General features: G+C 39.9%; 2 protein-coding genes across 3 annotated transcripts; both read left to right on the top strand.

Moving 5' to 3' along the window:
- Positions 1-2,392: 2,392 nt before the first annotated feature.
- LOC101868249 (keratin, type I cytoskeletal 19) lies at positions 2,393-5,907 on the top strand. Its single transcript, XM_031045238.2, has 8 exons — positions 2,393-2,815; positions 3,566-3,648; positions 3,797-3,953; positions 4,223-4,384; positions 4,467-4,592; positions 4,748-4,968; positions 5,621-5,631; positions 5,810-5,907. The coding sequence occupies exons 1-8, from the start codon at positions 2,393-2,395 to the stop codon at positions 5,905-5,907; spliced, it is 1,281 nt and encodes a 426-aa protein (XP_030901098.1).
- Positions 5,908-8,295: 2,388 nt separating this feature from the next.
- LOC101868081 (keratin, type I cytoskeletal 12) lies at positions 8,296-11,936 on the top strand. Of its 2 annotated transcripts, none has more exons than XM_005144818.4 (8): positions 8,296-8,901; positions 9,213-9,295; positions 9,518-9,674; positions 9,950-10,111; positions 10,208-10,333; positions 10,704-10,915; positions 11,259-11,341; positions 11,556-11,936. In XM_005144818.4, exons 1-8 carry the CDS (start codon positions 8,302-8,304, stop codon positions 11,651-11,653), a joined length of 1,521 nt encoding a protein of 506 aa, XP_005144875.2. In that variant the 5' UTR covers positions 8,296-8,301; the 3' UTR covers positions 11,654-11,936. The 2 variants fall into 2 exon arrangements, with proteins under 2 accessions (XP_005144875.2, XP_012983404.2); XM_013127950.3 differs by having other exon boundaries at positions 8,302-8,901; positions 10,704-10,921.
- The last annotated feature ends 2,316 nt before the right edge of the window (positions 11,937-14,252 follow it).

Genomic DNA, 14,252 nt, shown 5'->3' with positions numbered 1-14,252 from the left:
AGCCGCTTGCCCTCAGCCCATCTGGGCCTTGCCTTGCTCCCAGCTACTGGGCACAAGTACAGCCCCTGGTGTGCACTCCTACAGTCACCAGTGATCTATACCCATCACAATATTCCATGAAAAAAACCTACTGAAATAAGAAAACAAACCAGGAGCAAAGCCCACCTCTGGTGTGAATGATGCCTATCCTGGGCTTCATAATATTCTTACTTGTTTTTTACAACAGATGCATCAACAACATGCTAAGTCCAGAGAAACTGTCACTTAACAATTTGGAGAACACTAAGAAAATTCAGCCCAATAACCTGGGTGATCCGTGGACAATAAACACGGCTGATCCGTGTTTCCAGTTGCATTCACCTGGAGCACTTTTGCTTAAGAGTCAAGAGAATTCTGGAAGGAAAATAATTGTTGAAGTTTCAGCTCGATCTAAAGGACCAGATGCAGAACACACGGCAAAAGCCTGCCCTAATCCTGATTCCATTTCAATTCAGATCACTGTATTGGTGAAGTCAGAAGAAAGTTTAAGGAATGTTTAAGTATCAGTGAATTTCATTTCTCTGTCAATCTAAAATGTATTTTTATGCTGTTCTTACATTTCTAAATAGTATCCAGCTTCTGTATATTTCAAGCATCTGCACTAAGGTACCAACACACACAGATGGTTTTTGCTATTCAAACTACACAGCTGCTTCTCCATACGGAGCTGGTGTAGTTGTGAATACACAGATTAGGAATTTGACCCACATGCAAAAGCCAATCTTGACCTGTTTGCATTTCAAGGCAAACATGGAAGTTGATAACCTTTGCTATTTGCTCAATAAAACAAAAAAAATATGGAATTTTCAGGTGGTATTCTTAGGAAAGATACCATCCCAGTAACATGGAATGTAATTTTACTAAATAGATAAAGAGGAATGTTTTCTTTATCACGAAACACTGCCAGAGATGTAGGCAGTGAAATATAGAGCCAAGAGATGCAACTGTAGCAAGATCTCTTCCTGTATTCCTCTTGAAGCTCTAGAGGTGTAAACTCTGCCCTACCAACACAATCAATTCTTACTCAATCTGAGTATTTTTAATGAACCAAAGATTGAGTTTCTATAGTGATGAGCCAAATGATATGACTAGTGTACTTTGGTTTCAACTGTCATAAATGCTTTTCATTATCAGTTACACCCAAAGAAGTTCAAGGTCCACAACCCACAGCATCCTCCTGCAGTAAAGTCCTGCCCTGAACACTAATCACTTTGGCCTGGCAGATGCCTGTCCTCAGAAGAACCAAGTACAACAGCTTCACTCTTTGCCTTAATATCCTGTGTTAGGTGTTTTCAGAAACCTGAGGATGCTTCCAGGATACAGTTTAATGCCTCCAAAGCTTAGTATGTCACCAATTTCCTTGCCCCAAGGTTGAATAGCAGATGTGCTCACCAGTACAAGCAATACGTGTTCATTGTTCTAGCTGACATTAATAATACAGTAAAGTACTGGCAGTGCAATGGAAACTTGTTCTGCTCTAACTTGGGCTTCCAGGAGGGCTGGAAGGTCATTATGCTAGAAGCTTGATCTCAATGCCTCCTATTGCCCTGTGACCCTCAGCGGCTCATATGTGAACTAAAGTGGGCAGTGAAGATTTTAAATACTCCTGTTCCTATTACTTTATCTATAGACAAAGCAATAACCTTTCTGCTTAATTTAAACTGCATTGAAAGACAGAATTAATCTGGTAATAGTTTTCTGATACTAAATGAATGCATATTCAATGTAAGCTAACTACAGCATTCACCTTCCAATTCCAGTTTGAATAGTGGTTTGTGCCTGCCAGAAAATGAATTAAAGTGGTAGGTACAGATGCCTCCATTCTAGTAATTTATACAGTGTCCTGGGCTATCCTGAGGCCTAAACTGTTTCTTACTCAACAGAAATATATTCTTAATTGCACATATAAATATTTTAAGTCTCTTTTCACATATAGTCAACTCTTATTTTAATTTCATACACTGCAGATGGGTGTAAGAATCATCTTGTTTGTTCAAAAGGACTGTAAAGGGTATGGCTGCAGGTACACTGTTATAAATGATTCAACAGTTTATTTGTGCTTTATCTGTTATACCAAATGATAACAAAGCAAGCCAAACCACCTGGGGAGTTCTTCTCAAATACAGAGGAACAGCTGAAAACCCTGGTACTTCATATGGAGTGGGGGGGCAATAGACTGTGTGCTGCTTATGCTGACACTGGTAACATTGTGTGTCAACAGAGGTGGGGTTTATAACCGTTGTGCTTCCTCTTTGAAACACAGTATAAAGGTTTACAGAGCACACACTGCTCTTCACTGCAGCTGCTCTCTGTGCGGACTGAGCTGTTCCAGGTTAGAAGACGAAGAACCCCAATGGCATTCTCTACCAGAAGCTCCCAGTGGGGTACAAGCAGCCGCTTTCACTCCTCAGCTCCCAGCATCAGCGGGTTGACCTCCCGGCAAACAAGCATCCAAAGGATGCAGGCACCCAGTGTCTATGGGGGGGCTGGTGGCTACGGCACCCACATATCCAGCAGCACCAGCTATGGGCAAGGCTTCGGGGGCAACTTCCAGCTGAATACTAGTGACAATGATGTGCTGCTCGCTGGCAATGAGAAATCAACAATGCAAAACCTAAATGACCGTTTGGCTTTGTACCTGGAGAAGGTGCGTTCGCTAGAAAGGGCGAACTCCCAGATTGAAAAGCAGATCAAGGAGTGGTATGAGAAGAACACCACAGATATAAGGCATGACTATAGCTCATACTTCAAAACCATTGAAGAGCTCCAGAATAAGGTAAGATATCACACAGCCATCTCTAAATACATGAATTGCAATTATTAGGGAGATAAATAATAATCTACTGTAGAGAATGTGCGTTCCCAAAATGCAGCTCTCTCAACTATGAAAAGCAAATGCTTTACTTTGCTCAGATGCAAATTAGTGTCAGATTTTACATAATCTATAATATCAGATATATGCCTGCACATGTGAGCAATCTCATACAGGAAAAATCTTTGAACTGAAATGAACTAATTCTATTTGCCTTATGGGATTTACATATTTAAATGTAGTTTAGCATCTATGAATTCCAAAGTGAGGGTTTTTTTAAAAAAGAATACCAAATGCTCAGAAAAAATGAGATCTCACTAGTTGAAACGGTGAATTTCTGCTATTAAACAATAAAATATCCCCACAGAAGTCAGACTGTGATTCCAATGAATCAGACATTGTCAGACTGTGTTTCCAATGCACTTCCTTAAATCTCCCCCTTGCACTTTTCACCAGTTCCTTTTCCTGTCCTTTGAAGGCAGATTCCTTCCAAAAACTAGTTCATCCCAACTGTTTTATATACCTATTTATGATGGGCTAATTTGTCTTTTAGAGAATCCTAATTCCTTCTATGTACTTCAGAGCGAACTCAGCTTAAACCTAGAAGACTAACAGACAGTTAAAGTGAAGCCAAATGCAGTATTTATTTCCAGAAATGGATCAAGTGTGCATTTATGTGCAAAGATTCATCACTTTTCAATCACCCCTTTTCAGATTGCTGCTGCACAACTGGAAAATGCAAGGCTTGTTCTGGAGATTGACAATGCCAAACTGGCTGCTGATGATTTTAGACTGAAGTAAGTTCCATGATCATTTCATACATTCTTTCATGCTTCTCTTATTCATGAAAAAGAAAAAACTTAACAGTGAAGGGTGTAGTAGCTACTGATTCATTTACACCAACAGCTGCATTTTCATGCTGACAAAACAAGCCTTATTTTACAGGTATGAGAATGAACTCCTGCTCAGGCAAAGTGTCGAGAGTGACATTAATGGACTTCTACGAGTCCGTGACGACTTGACTTTGACAATACCTGACTTGGAGTCCCAGATTGAAAGGATGAATGAAGAACTGATTTTCCTTAAGAAGAACCATGAGGAGGTGAGAGCAACTGAACACTATCAGGGAGACATCTGTTTTAAGTGAATAAATAAGGTCAGACTCACTAGGAACAGGAAAATCTTCCCAGTTAATCTGAAAGAATATTACACTTATGGTGGGATTCAGCTTCAGATTAGCACATGAAAATGTACATACCTATTCAAATATTATCTCTGTGAATGAACCTATGGCTCTATTATAATCAGCTTCCAAAATTCCGGATAGAAAGTTCCCTGTGCCTTACGCTAACACAACCCTCCTTGCTGCAGGATGTTAACAGACTGCGCAAACAAGTGGGGGGCTCAGTTAACGTAGAGGTGGACGCTGCTCCAGGCATAGATCTTGCAACTATGATGGAAAATATGAGAAAGCAATATGAAGAAATGGCAGAAAAGAACCGTCAAGAAGCCAAAGAACGGTTTGAAAAGCAGGTAAGGTCGATTACCTAAATATCAGCAAGAGCCCCAGCCATGTCTAGCTGTGGTTTGCAGTCCCTCTGGTTTTGCATTTCAGACAGAAGAACTGAACCAGGAAGTAGCAATCAACTTTGAACAGCTGCAAACCCAGAGGAGAGAGGTCACTGACAGAAGACAGATCTCCCAGGGGCTGGAGCTGGAATTACAGTCCCAGCTTAACATGGTAAATGACAGAGTTTACTTGAAATAAGTACTGTATTTAGTAAACTGCCATATGGGTAAATATAGAAACCACGAGGCTTTTCAATCCAAATGTTATTGTAACACAAAAATGTATCCTCTTGAATAACACATTTCTGTTCTCTTCCTGGGCTGTAGAAAAAGGCTTTAGAAGACACTCTGGCTGACACTGAAGCACGTTACAGTTATCAGCTAGCCCAAATACAAGAAACAGTTGCCAATTTAGAGGCCCAACTGAGGCAGCTCCGAGCTGACATGGAGGGGCAGAATAAGGAGTACAGCGTATTGCTGGACGTCAAGACTCGCTTGGAAATGGAGATTGCCACGTACCGCCGGCTGCTGGAAGGAGAAGACACTGGGTGAGGAAACACTCGCATTTGCTTATCGCTTTAGGTTCATATGACAGCAAAGAACATTGTGAACACTGTCTGTAGTCCTGAACAGTGGAAGTGTGAATCCTGCCAGGATTCTGCCTGTTCAGCTGTTCTGGCCATATCTGCAGGAGCTGAAGTCACAGCACTGCAGAAACAAGCCTGCACATTAAGTTCACCTATAGTTTATGTTTAAACCTAGCAAGTTTAACAGAGTAAACTAATTTAAACACCTGGTTAAATGTCTTGATGAAAGGACACTTCCTGTCCTGATCAAACACACAGGATGGGTACAAGGAGGTTTCTGCAGTATGTTAGGTGCCATCTATTTATATTCTTTAATTTATTATTTGAACAGACATTTCCAACTGGATGTATCTACAGCAGAGGCTGAGAAAGGTATGTTACACCAACTTCCTTATCTTTCAATGGCTGCCTGTTGAAATGTTATGGAACTAAGTAGCCTGATATAAAACAAGACAGTTTCAGCGCAAATAATCAACCAGTAGAATCCTAAAACAAGAACTGATAAATTACAGGGATTATAGAAATCCAGGTTGACAGCAAACATATCCATTCCAGGGTAAGGCAATTCCTAGGTTTTAGGCCTATAGGAGGGATAGAGAGATATTCCACATAGTGTCCACTATAGTATTTTGAGTTACACAGAGAATGCTCAAAAAAAGAGTGTTCATGTTGTATGTACCTCAAAAGCTGTGCACTGAAAAGGTGCCTTCATCTATTTTCTCATTGCTGGGATTACTACAGCAATGTTATTCTGTCAATGGAGATTGCATTGAATTAATTCTCTGTTCAAATTCATTACCAGAATCAAGTAAAATTAAGAAGATCAAGACAATTGTTGAAGAGGTCGTTGATGGCAAGGTTGTCTCCTCTCAGGTCAAGGAGTTTGAAGAGAAAATGTAAATGGTACCAGCAGAGAGGTGATAGCCTTGGAACTTCACAGAGCTGATGTCAAAATTAAAAGACCTTTATAAAGAATCCAATGTAGTTCTCCCTAAAAAACAGAAGGGTTGAAAAGCCAAACTATCAAATCTCAATTTCTTTATGTATGTGTGTGTGTGTTAATAAAAATCAGTAAGTTACAAAGTACAAGATTTTGGGTTTATTTACATAGTGACTAAATACTTGATAAAAACAAATCAGCATGTTCTCAATGTGTAGCTGTTTCTAAGAAAGACAAAACCTGAGGCATTAGGTTTTTAGTTACATTTTAAAATCTGCTCAGTAAAAACTAGAAAGTCAAATGCCTTCTAGTAGGGGTTTACCAAAGCTTTTCAAACCATCTAAATGGACTTCACAAACATATCAACACAACTGTTGGAGTTTCAAAGCACCGAAGCCAGTGACAGTCACGAGATGAAAACATGGGACAGAATCTACTGCGGTGCTCAGCAAACTGGAGACTGTCAACAGGCTCAGCTCTAAGCACGAGGAGAACTCTTCCCTTGTGTTTTCACACAGTTCACTTCATCAACCCATGCCTTGAGTTTTCTCACACTTTCAACATACTGATAAATGAGAAGATTTTAGGAGAGAGCTGCTATTTCTGAAACCTTGATGGACACCCCCTCAAAACAAAAGGAATTTACCAGACAGAGATGATACACTAAGATGCTAGCTTAACTGCAACCCAAAGTTTAGCAATCTGGTTTTTTTCTTATGTACCAGCACATGCAGATTTGTTTTTAAAAATGCATTCAAATGTTGATTCAGTGCACTTTTTCTGTACTTGAACTACCATTCAAATGTAATGCAGTTTCACTTCAGTAAAAACTGATTTTTAAATAACCACAAAGTGTCAATTTGCATTTCTTAATACATTAAAATAAATAAAGAAATTGAAGAAGCCTATTTATTGTTTTTCACTCTCTGTGAATGTTCATATCCCCAGGGACAAGAGCAAGCACAGGTATTTTACCAATAAGACCGTATTTTGTCTTTCAGTTCAGCAGTGAAAGGACCTCGGTTCACCAACTCAGTTCAACCTTCCCAGCACACCTGCATGTCCCCTATCCCCTGCGGGCAGGTTCCTGATGCCTCACCCAGCTCCTCACTCCAAGGACTCCACACTTTCCTCTTGACAACATAAACACAAAAACCTCTTTCCTTTGAAATCTCACCTGCCCAGTGTGTTATTTACTGTACAGAAACACCTGCCAAAGGAAATAATGCTTTGCTTTCATGAGTCACTGATACCCAGCTATCAATTTACTTCTACATAAATGCTTTACTTAAACCTTTGATCTACTGCTCATAATGCATTTCTACCCCAAAAAGCACCCATGTTCTGGATGGGGATAAACTGAAATGAAAACAGTTCAGTTAACAAATGCATTGATATAATTAAGCCAGGACAATGAAAAAGCAATTCTCTGTTTACCAAATTAACTTCAAACGAAAGGTGTATTGGTTCTGAAGGATTTCCATGCCTAAACCTACACCCAGAAGAGCTGTATTTGAGCTTTAGATTTATATTATAAAAAGCACAGAATACAGATATAATTTGCCTGAGTTTGGGATCATGACAAACTATTCAGAAGGAACAGTTGGAAGTTCCCAGCTCAGAAGTGTGAACTGTTGGTACAGGCTCTGCATATTACACAGAGACATTTCCATGATGAAAGGTTTACTGCAGAAAACACAAATTAACTTGGGTATAATCAAATCTATTTTTGTTTTCATATTAATGGTCAACCTGCAGACCACATACCTTATCACACACTTCTGTTCATCACTTTTCTTCCTTCTTATCAAACATTCAGGGAGCACCAGTGTGTCAGAGATTCATGCCAGAAACATATTATGACTAGAAAAGCGTTTCTGACATGCACACTGGCAAGGATGATATGAAAGGGATCACACCACTGGCTTAAGCTTACTCCTGGAATAATAGCCCCAAACCAAGAAAGTAATGAATATGTAATGCCAAAGACATTACTTAGGAAGGCTTTAAATGTGAAAATTTTACCCTCCATTTCACATGGCAAAACATGATCATGATATCTTTCCTCTCCTCCACCCATTTCCCCTCACACAGCAAACACCTGGAGGGCATCAGACTTCCACTCCCATTGGCAATTTGGAACGTCACGTATCATTTAGTTTGGTCAGGACACATTAAACTGACTTCCCCTCCAAGTGAGGAGGGGGAGAGAGAAAGAATTCAAGCTCTTCCTAAAAGGCGGGGACTACTCCTGAAACACCCACTGCCTTCCTGTATAAAGGTCCAAGTGTTCTCCAATGTGCCTTGCTCCACACTGTGTGCTTCACCCAGCAGAGCAGAGCACCTCAAGCACCATGGCCCTTTCTGTGCGCACAAGCGGTGCATCCCGGCAGTTCTCTTCTCGGAGTGGACTTGGCGGAGGATCCCTGCGAATGTCTGGCTCTAGCGGTGGAGCAGGCTTTGGTGGCAGCGGGCTTGGGTTTGGTGGTGGAGCTGGTGGAGGCTTTGGTGCTGCTTCTATGCTTGGCTCAGGCTCTGGCTTCAGTGGGGGTTTTGTGAGTAGCTCAGGTGGAGGCTTTGGGAGCTTAAGCAGCGGCCTTGGTGGAGGCTTTGGTAGTGGTTTAGGTGGTGGCTATGGCAGTGTCTTAGGCAGTGCTTTTGGTGGGGGGTTAGGAAGTGGCTTTGGTAGTGGCTCAGGATCTGGTTTTGGAGGTGGGTTTGGTGGTGCTGGGGATGGTGGCCTTCTTTCTGGCTCAAAAAAAGAAACAATGCAGAACCTCAATGACCGCCTGGCTGCTTATCTGGACAAAGTACGATCTCTGGAGGACGCCAATACTGAGTTGGAGCGCAAAATCCGCGAGTGGTATGAGAAAAGTGGCCCTGGCACTGGTATCCCTGGATCTGGGATTGATTACAGTAAATATTATCCTATCATTGAAGATCTTCGAAACAAGGTAGCAAAGCCATGTACTTAATGTATCTTTACATTTGTAATTCAACTAATAACAGTTTGAATAGACATAACAAATTCCTTTCAGAAACCAAGAGGTAATTTATTCTACAGTACCAACATTTGTAATCATCTCTATCATAATGCAGAGGTATTGTGCAGAAGGAGAAGGCAGTGATGGAATCCAAGTCTACAAACTCCTGTAGATCCCAAAGTCTAAACTTATGTTTAGGATGGCAGTTGTGTAAAGAGCTATCCTGAGCTGCAAAGCCATTGGGCTAGAGAAGCATTTCCTGAACATTCTTTGTATTCCAGATCATTAATGCAACTATTGACAATGCAAGAATCATTCTGCAGGTTGATAATGCGAGACTGGCTGCTGATGATTTCAGACTCAAGTAAGAAGGTCTTGATATTACAAAAACTTACTAATATTTTAAGGAAATCATTTTGTATTTAGACGTCTTTTTTCTTTGTGGAATACTTTCACATAACTCTTAATATTGTAATAATTATGTATATTAAGATTTCATATTAAAAGCTATAGAGGTAAATAGCAATACTTTGCATTTGACCTCATTAACCACACAAAAAGCCATATTTAATTGCTGTGCTTCCAGGTATGAAAACGAGCTGGCTCTTCGCCAGAGTGCAGAAGCCGACATCAATGGTCTGCGCAGAGTTCTGGATGAGCTGACCTTGACAAGAGCTGACCTGGAGATGCAGATTGAAAGCCTGAATGAAGAACTGGCTTATCTCAAGAAGAACCATGAAGAGGTACTTTCTTTTTCTTTGTGATTGTAACAAGCCAGATGGAATTGTGAAATAGCAAATTATTCCCTTATTTATGCCAGTGGGAATACCCTGAATTCATTATTTGTTTTGTTTGCTGCTCTTTTCATGTTTACTAAGTCAAAGAGTGCACGAAATACACACACAACCTTCAGAATCTTGTTGAAACAGAATTATATCACATATGTCTCTTTACATTCATTTCTGATAGAACTATTATCTCAGTAACATCAACTTTTTGTTATTTTCAATCTCTCCAGGAGCTCCAGGGCATCCAAAGCAGTGCATTTGGCGAAGTCAGTGTTGAAATGGATGCTGCTCCAGGAACTGACCTGACCAAGCTTTTGAATGACATGAGGGGACAGTATGAAGTCATCGCAGAGCAAAATCGTAAAGAGGCTGAAGCATGGTTCAATGAAAAAGTAACCACCAGAGATAGCAAATCCAGTGAAATGCATGTCCAAATGAGCTAAAGATTTGAAACAGTAAAATTACACTGTTCTTCCTTGTCATTTCAGAGCGGGGAGCTGAAAAGGGAAATCTCCACCAACACTGAGCAGCTTCAGTCAGGAAAGAGTGAGATCACAGATCTAAAACGGACTCTCCAGAGCTTGGAAATTGAATTACAATCTCAGCTTGCCATGGTATGTTCTAAGGAAGCTGCTAGCTAGACAGAGTACATGTTCCATCTTCAAAGGTGTCAGATCTTACACTCTTCTATAGGATTTAAGATTTGTATTTATTTCCTATTAAAGCCTGCATTCTTTTAGTTCCTATATAGCAGTAGTATCTGTAATTGGATTGCAAGTAGCATGCTATAAAGCAGATGAACTTTTATGTTCATATTCAGTGAAGCAGCAAAGGCAAGTTTTCAAACTGATATTTCAAGGAAAAAAAAGACACCAAAATCTCTAAGTAATGAGGCTGTGCTGCTCCCATTAAACTACTGCAATTGCTTTTGTCTTTGTAAAGAATTTGTTTTCCTCAAAGGTTATTTAATGTCCTCCTACACAGAAAAAATCCCTTGAAGACACTTTAGCAGAAACAGAAGGAGGTTACTGTGCCCAGCTTTCACAAATGCAGCTTCAGATTGGGAACCTGGAGTCTCAGCTGTTCCAGGTCCGGGCTGATATGGAGCGCCAGAATGCAGAGTATCAACAACTCCTGGACATCAAGAGTCGCCTGGAAATGGAGATTGAAACCTATCGCCGCTTGCTGGATGGCGAGTTTGTGTAAGTAACTCCTTTACATTAAATCATAGAAACAGAATAGTTTGGATTGGAAGGGACCTTCAAAGGTCATCCAGCCCAATTTCTTAGCAGATGCCATTTATCCATTATATTTCCTGTAGCAATATCCTTGCAGGACAAAAAAGGTAAATCCAGGGGGCACATTCACCAAAAGATATTAAAGCACATCCACTGCTTCTGAAATGACACAGATGTCCTCTGACTGGAGAGAACAAACCATTCTGCTCAGTATTTGAAACAACTCACCAGTGCCAACGTGAAAATCTCTCCTGACCTGACAAACCTGCTGCAGTACTGTGTGTCTCTGTTTCACTTTCAGGAACTCAGGACAGGGAGTTACCTTTGAAAGCTCATCCTTGACAGGGTGCAAATCTCAAACTCAGTCACTGGATTCTTCTCAGGGTAGGTAGAACTTGATTAAATTAAACTGTTTCTAAAGTCATTCAAATAAATGAAATAATACATCCTATTCCATTTAACTACATCAGAGAGTTTGTGGTAATAAGAAGCCACTTTGAAAGGAAAAGGCTGTAACTGTTCACGTATGTGTGCTGCTCTGGTTTAGCATCTTTCACACTTTGAGAAATACTTGTTTTATTTTGTTTATGATGTTTAGATCCTACCAAAACTAGAAAGATCAAGACAATTGTCGAAGAGGTGGTAGATGGAAAAGTTGTTGCATCCCATGTTAAGGAAGTTGAAGAGAAGGTATAAGGCACAATCTGCTCCTGCAAAAGATCCATTCACTCCACGACTTTGCAAAGACAAAATGGATAAATGATTTTGTTCTGATGTATGAAGTGATAAAAAATAGATTGGCTTTTTACTAAGATTCTTTCACGTAACACAAAGCCTGCAGCACTTTCATTCTTAGCCACCATGCAATGTAATTTCTGCTTCAGCCTGTTGGTGTGACCTGTTGTATTTTCACAGTGCTCTTTAAATATATCAATTCTTTGCTCAGTAACTGGACATATGAAGCACACATCAGGCATTTAATGAGATGGGCTTTTTAATCATTTTTAGCAATTAATATACAAAATAATTTTTCTATTCTAACCTCATTTTCCAGATTTCTTGACTAATAAAAAGGATGCAACAAGCTTTAACAGACTAGTCTCCCTTCATTTTTCACCTAGGACTGCTTCCCTTGATCTGTATTTCCCATTCCATTGGGTATCTTGCTTGACCCCACCATGTGTGTGCTACAGTACTCCCCAAGAACTTAAAGAAACTAATCCAGTCCTAGAACACAGACACGTTAAAGAAACTGTTTAAATGTGGGACTAAAGGCACACTTACAGTCTAAAGCTAATAGCTTCAGAGGTTTTGCAATAGACCAGGCAGACAAGGGATGGTGGGTTTCCATGTCCCCGGGTGCCACCTGGTGGGAGCACGCCATGATCCGGGAACTCTGATGGGCTTCCCGATGACCAAATAACTACATAAAAGGATCTCATCCAAAACAAAACTATGAACCAAAATACAATTCCCTTACAACGTACACGTGAGTCTTTGTTCTTGGGCCAAAATGTCGATTTTTGTGTGATTCTCGGGTAAGATAAAGAAGTTCCTGTGGCCTCTGACACACAGATTGCAGTGTCTCTACAATACAAACGTTTTGCACTTTCTGCTACATTACTTAAAGACTTGACCCAAAGCAGAGGTTTAACAGGAGACCAGTTTTCATGCTGTATTTCCATTCTGCCTTTTCCAAACCCCACTGCTGGAAGGTTTTCTGCTTCCTGATGCAAACCGATAAAAACCAAAGTCATCAAGACAACAATCAAAGAACAACTTCACAGCAATCCCACAGTATGGTAAGAGAGGAATTTTACGATTAGAGACTGAAGGACATTCTTTCTTTTCCTAAAACAGGACAGCATTCATCATGTTTCTTTTCTAACCATATTTTTCCCCTATGTGAAAAACCTGAAGCCATATCATCTTCTCCCTTATTCACAGCATCTCCATTTTGAGGAGAAAAACATGTCCCTTTTATCATCTTCTTCCAAAGACATTTATACTTTCAGAAATATGAAATAAAGTACATACCTCAAGGACCGTGACTGTGATTGCTGTGAAATCATGATTCCCTATATCATTCAATATAGATTTCCACTGAATAAGCTTGTAGTTTACCTACACACACATTAATCCCAAATTTAACATCTGGAGTGCAGATTCCATGTGTGGAAAACCCAGAAACAACTCAAGGTCATCTTGTGAGAAAGCAACAACAGTGAACCAAAGCAGCTTGCAATCACTATAGCATTACCACGCCGTACCACAGGATCCAAACAATTCTTGCATCTGAACTCTGAAGTTAACTAAAATCCAACATCTATAAGAAAATACGAACATTGAAGTAGCTAGAATTCAAAATTACATCAATACCAATAAAGGTGGACACTTGCACCCACCTACCTTTAGCCTTCAGGATCTCATCGTCAGAGATTCCCTTTACACCTGAAAAAAAGATGGAAAAATAAAACATTAGAGATAATATCTTTTTTTAAAAGCTTTTAAAAACTGTATCAACTGGCAAATGTTTGGCTCTTGGTAATGTGAAACTTCAGCCATAGATGCTTGTTTATGCATAGAGTTTGGTTTCTGGGACCAAATCCAACATCCTTGTAGACCTCCATACTGTATTTCTGACTAGCCTTGCTGGCCACTGGGCAGCCTTGACTTTGCCTGCTGGAAACAAGATGTTCTTAGTCCCAGGGAGCTGAAAGCAAACCTTAAACAATCACTACTGCAATACAAAGATAAAAGAAGATGCTAAATTACATTTCAAGTTCTTATTTGCTTAAATACATGGGCTCTTCCTACTGTTAATACTGTCCTAAGTTATAATATCTTACATTGGTTTGATGGATTCCTGATGGCTTTATTTGTGACTGTTCTCATACCACCAAAGAAAAACGCTGTCAATATTTTAGTTAAGCCACTTATAGAAAAGATAGTGACCAACAAAAGATTCTCATCTCAGTCCAGGTCAGCTGAAAAACAGGCAGCTAAGAAAAATAAAATCAGAACACAGGATCCTTTCACATGTGCCAGCAGACAGAGCCAAGAACAAGGAATCCTTATGCACACAAGGAAACTTTCCAGTGGTACAATACTTTGACTTCTAAAAAAGACAAGCATCTTGTAAAAGGTTACTGCCTTTTTTGTCTAATTTCACTGATGTATATTCTTATTTGGAGCCTAAAATGTAATCTGTCTAGTGATACTTTTTTACTGAAATCTGGAGGGGTTTTTATTAAGTACCTGGTATTTCACATTACTAAAAACAATGAAAACTAGG

Source organism: Melopsittacus undulatus, chromosome 17, assembly GCF_012275295.1.
Source record: "Melopsittacus undulatus isolate bMelUnd1 chromosome 17, bMelUnd1.mat.Z, whole genome shotgun sequence".
In the NCBI taxonomy this organism is placed as follows: domain Eukaryota; kingdom Metazoa; phylum Chordata; class Aves; order Psittaciformes; family Psittaculidae; genus Melopsittacus; species Melopsittacus undulatus.
This window is presented reverse-complemented; position numbering and strand designations above follow the sequence as displayed.

What these genes read in the sequence shown, in the direction of transcription:
- LOC101868249 (XM_031045238.2), top strand. Translation starts at nt 2,393, where the DNA reads ATGGCATTCTCTACCAGAAGCTCCCAGTGGGGTACAAGCAGCCGCTTT. An exon ending in GCTGATGATTTTAGACTGAA is followed by an intron (nt 3,649 to 3,796) that starts GTAAGTTCCATG and finishes CTTATTTTACAG; the next exon opens with GTATGAGAATGAACTCCTGC. An exon ending in TACAGTCCCAGCTTAACATG is followed by an intron (nt 4,593 to 4,747) that starts GTAAATGACAGA and finishes CCTGGGCTGTAG; the next exon opens with AAAAAGGCTTTAGAAGACAC.
- LOC101868081 (XM_013127950.3), top strand. Translation starts at nt 8,302, where the DNA reads ATGGCCCTTTCTGTGCGCACAAGCGGTGCATCCCGGCAGTTCTCTTCT. An exon ending in TTGCTGGATGGCGAGTTTGT is followed by an intron (nt 10,922 to 11,258) that starts GTAAGTAACTCC and finishes TTTCACTTTCAG; the next exon opens with GAACTCAGGACAGGGAGTTA. An exon ending in GTCACTGGATTCTTCTCAGG is followed by an intron (nt 11,342 to 11,555) that starts GTAGGTAGAACT and finishes TATGATGTTTAG; the next exon opens with ATCCTACCAAAACTAGAAAG.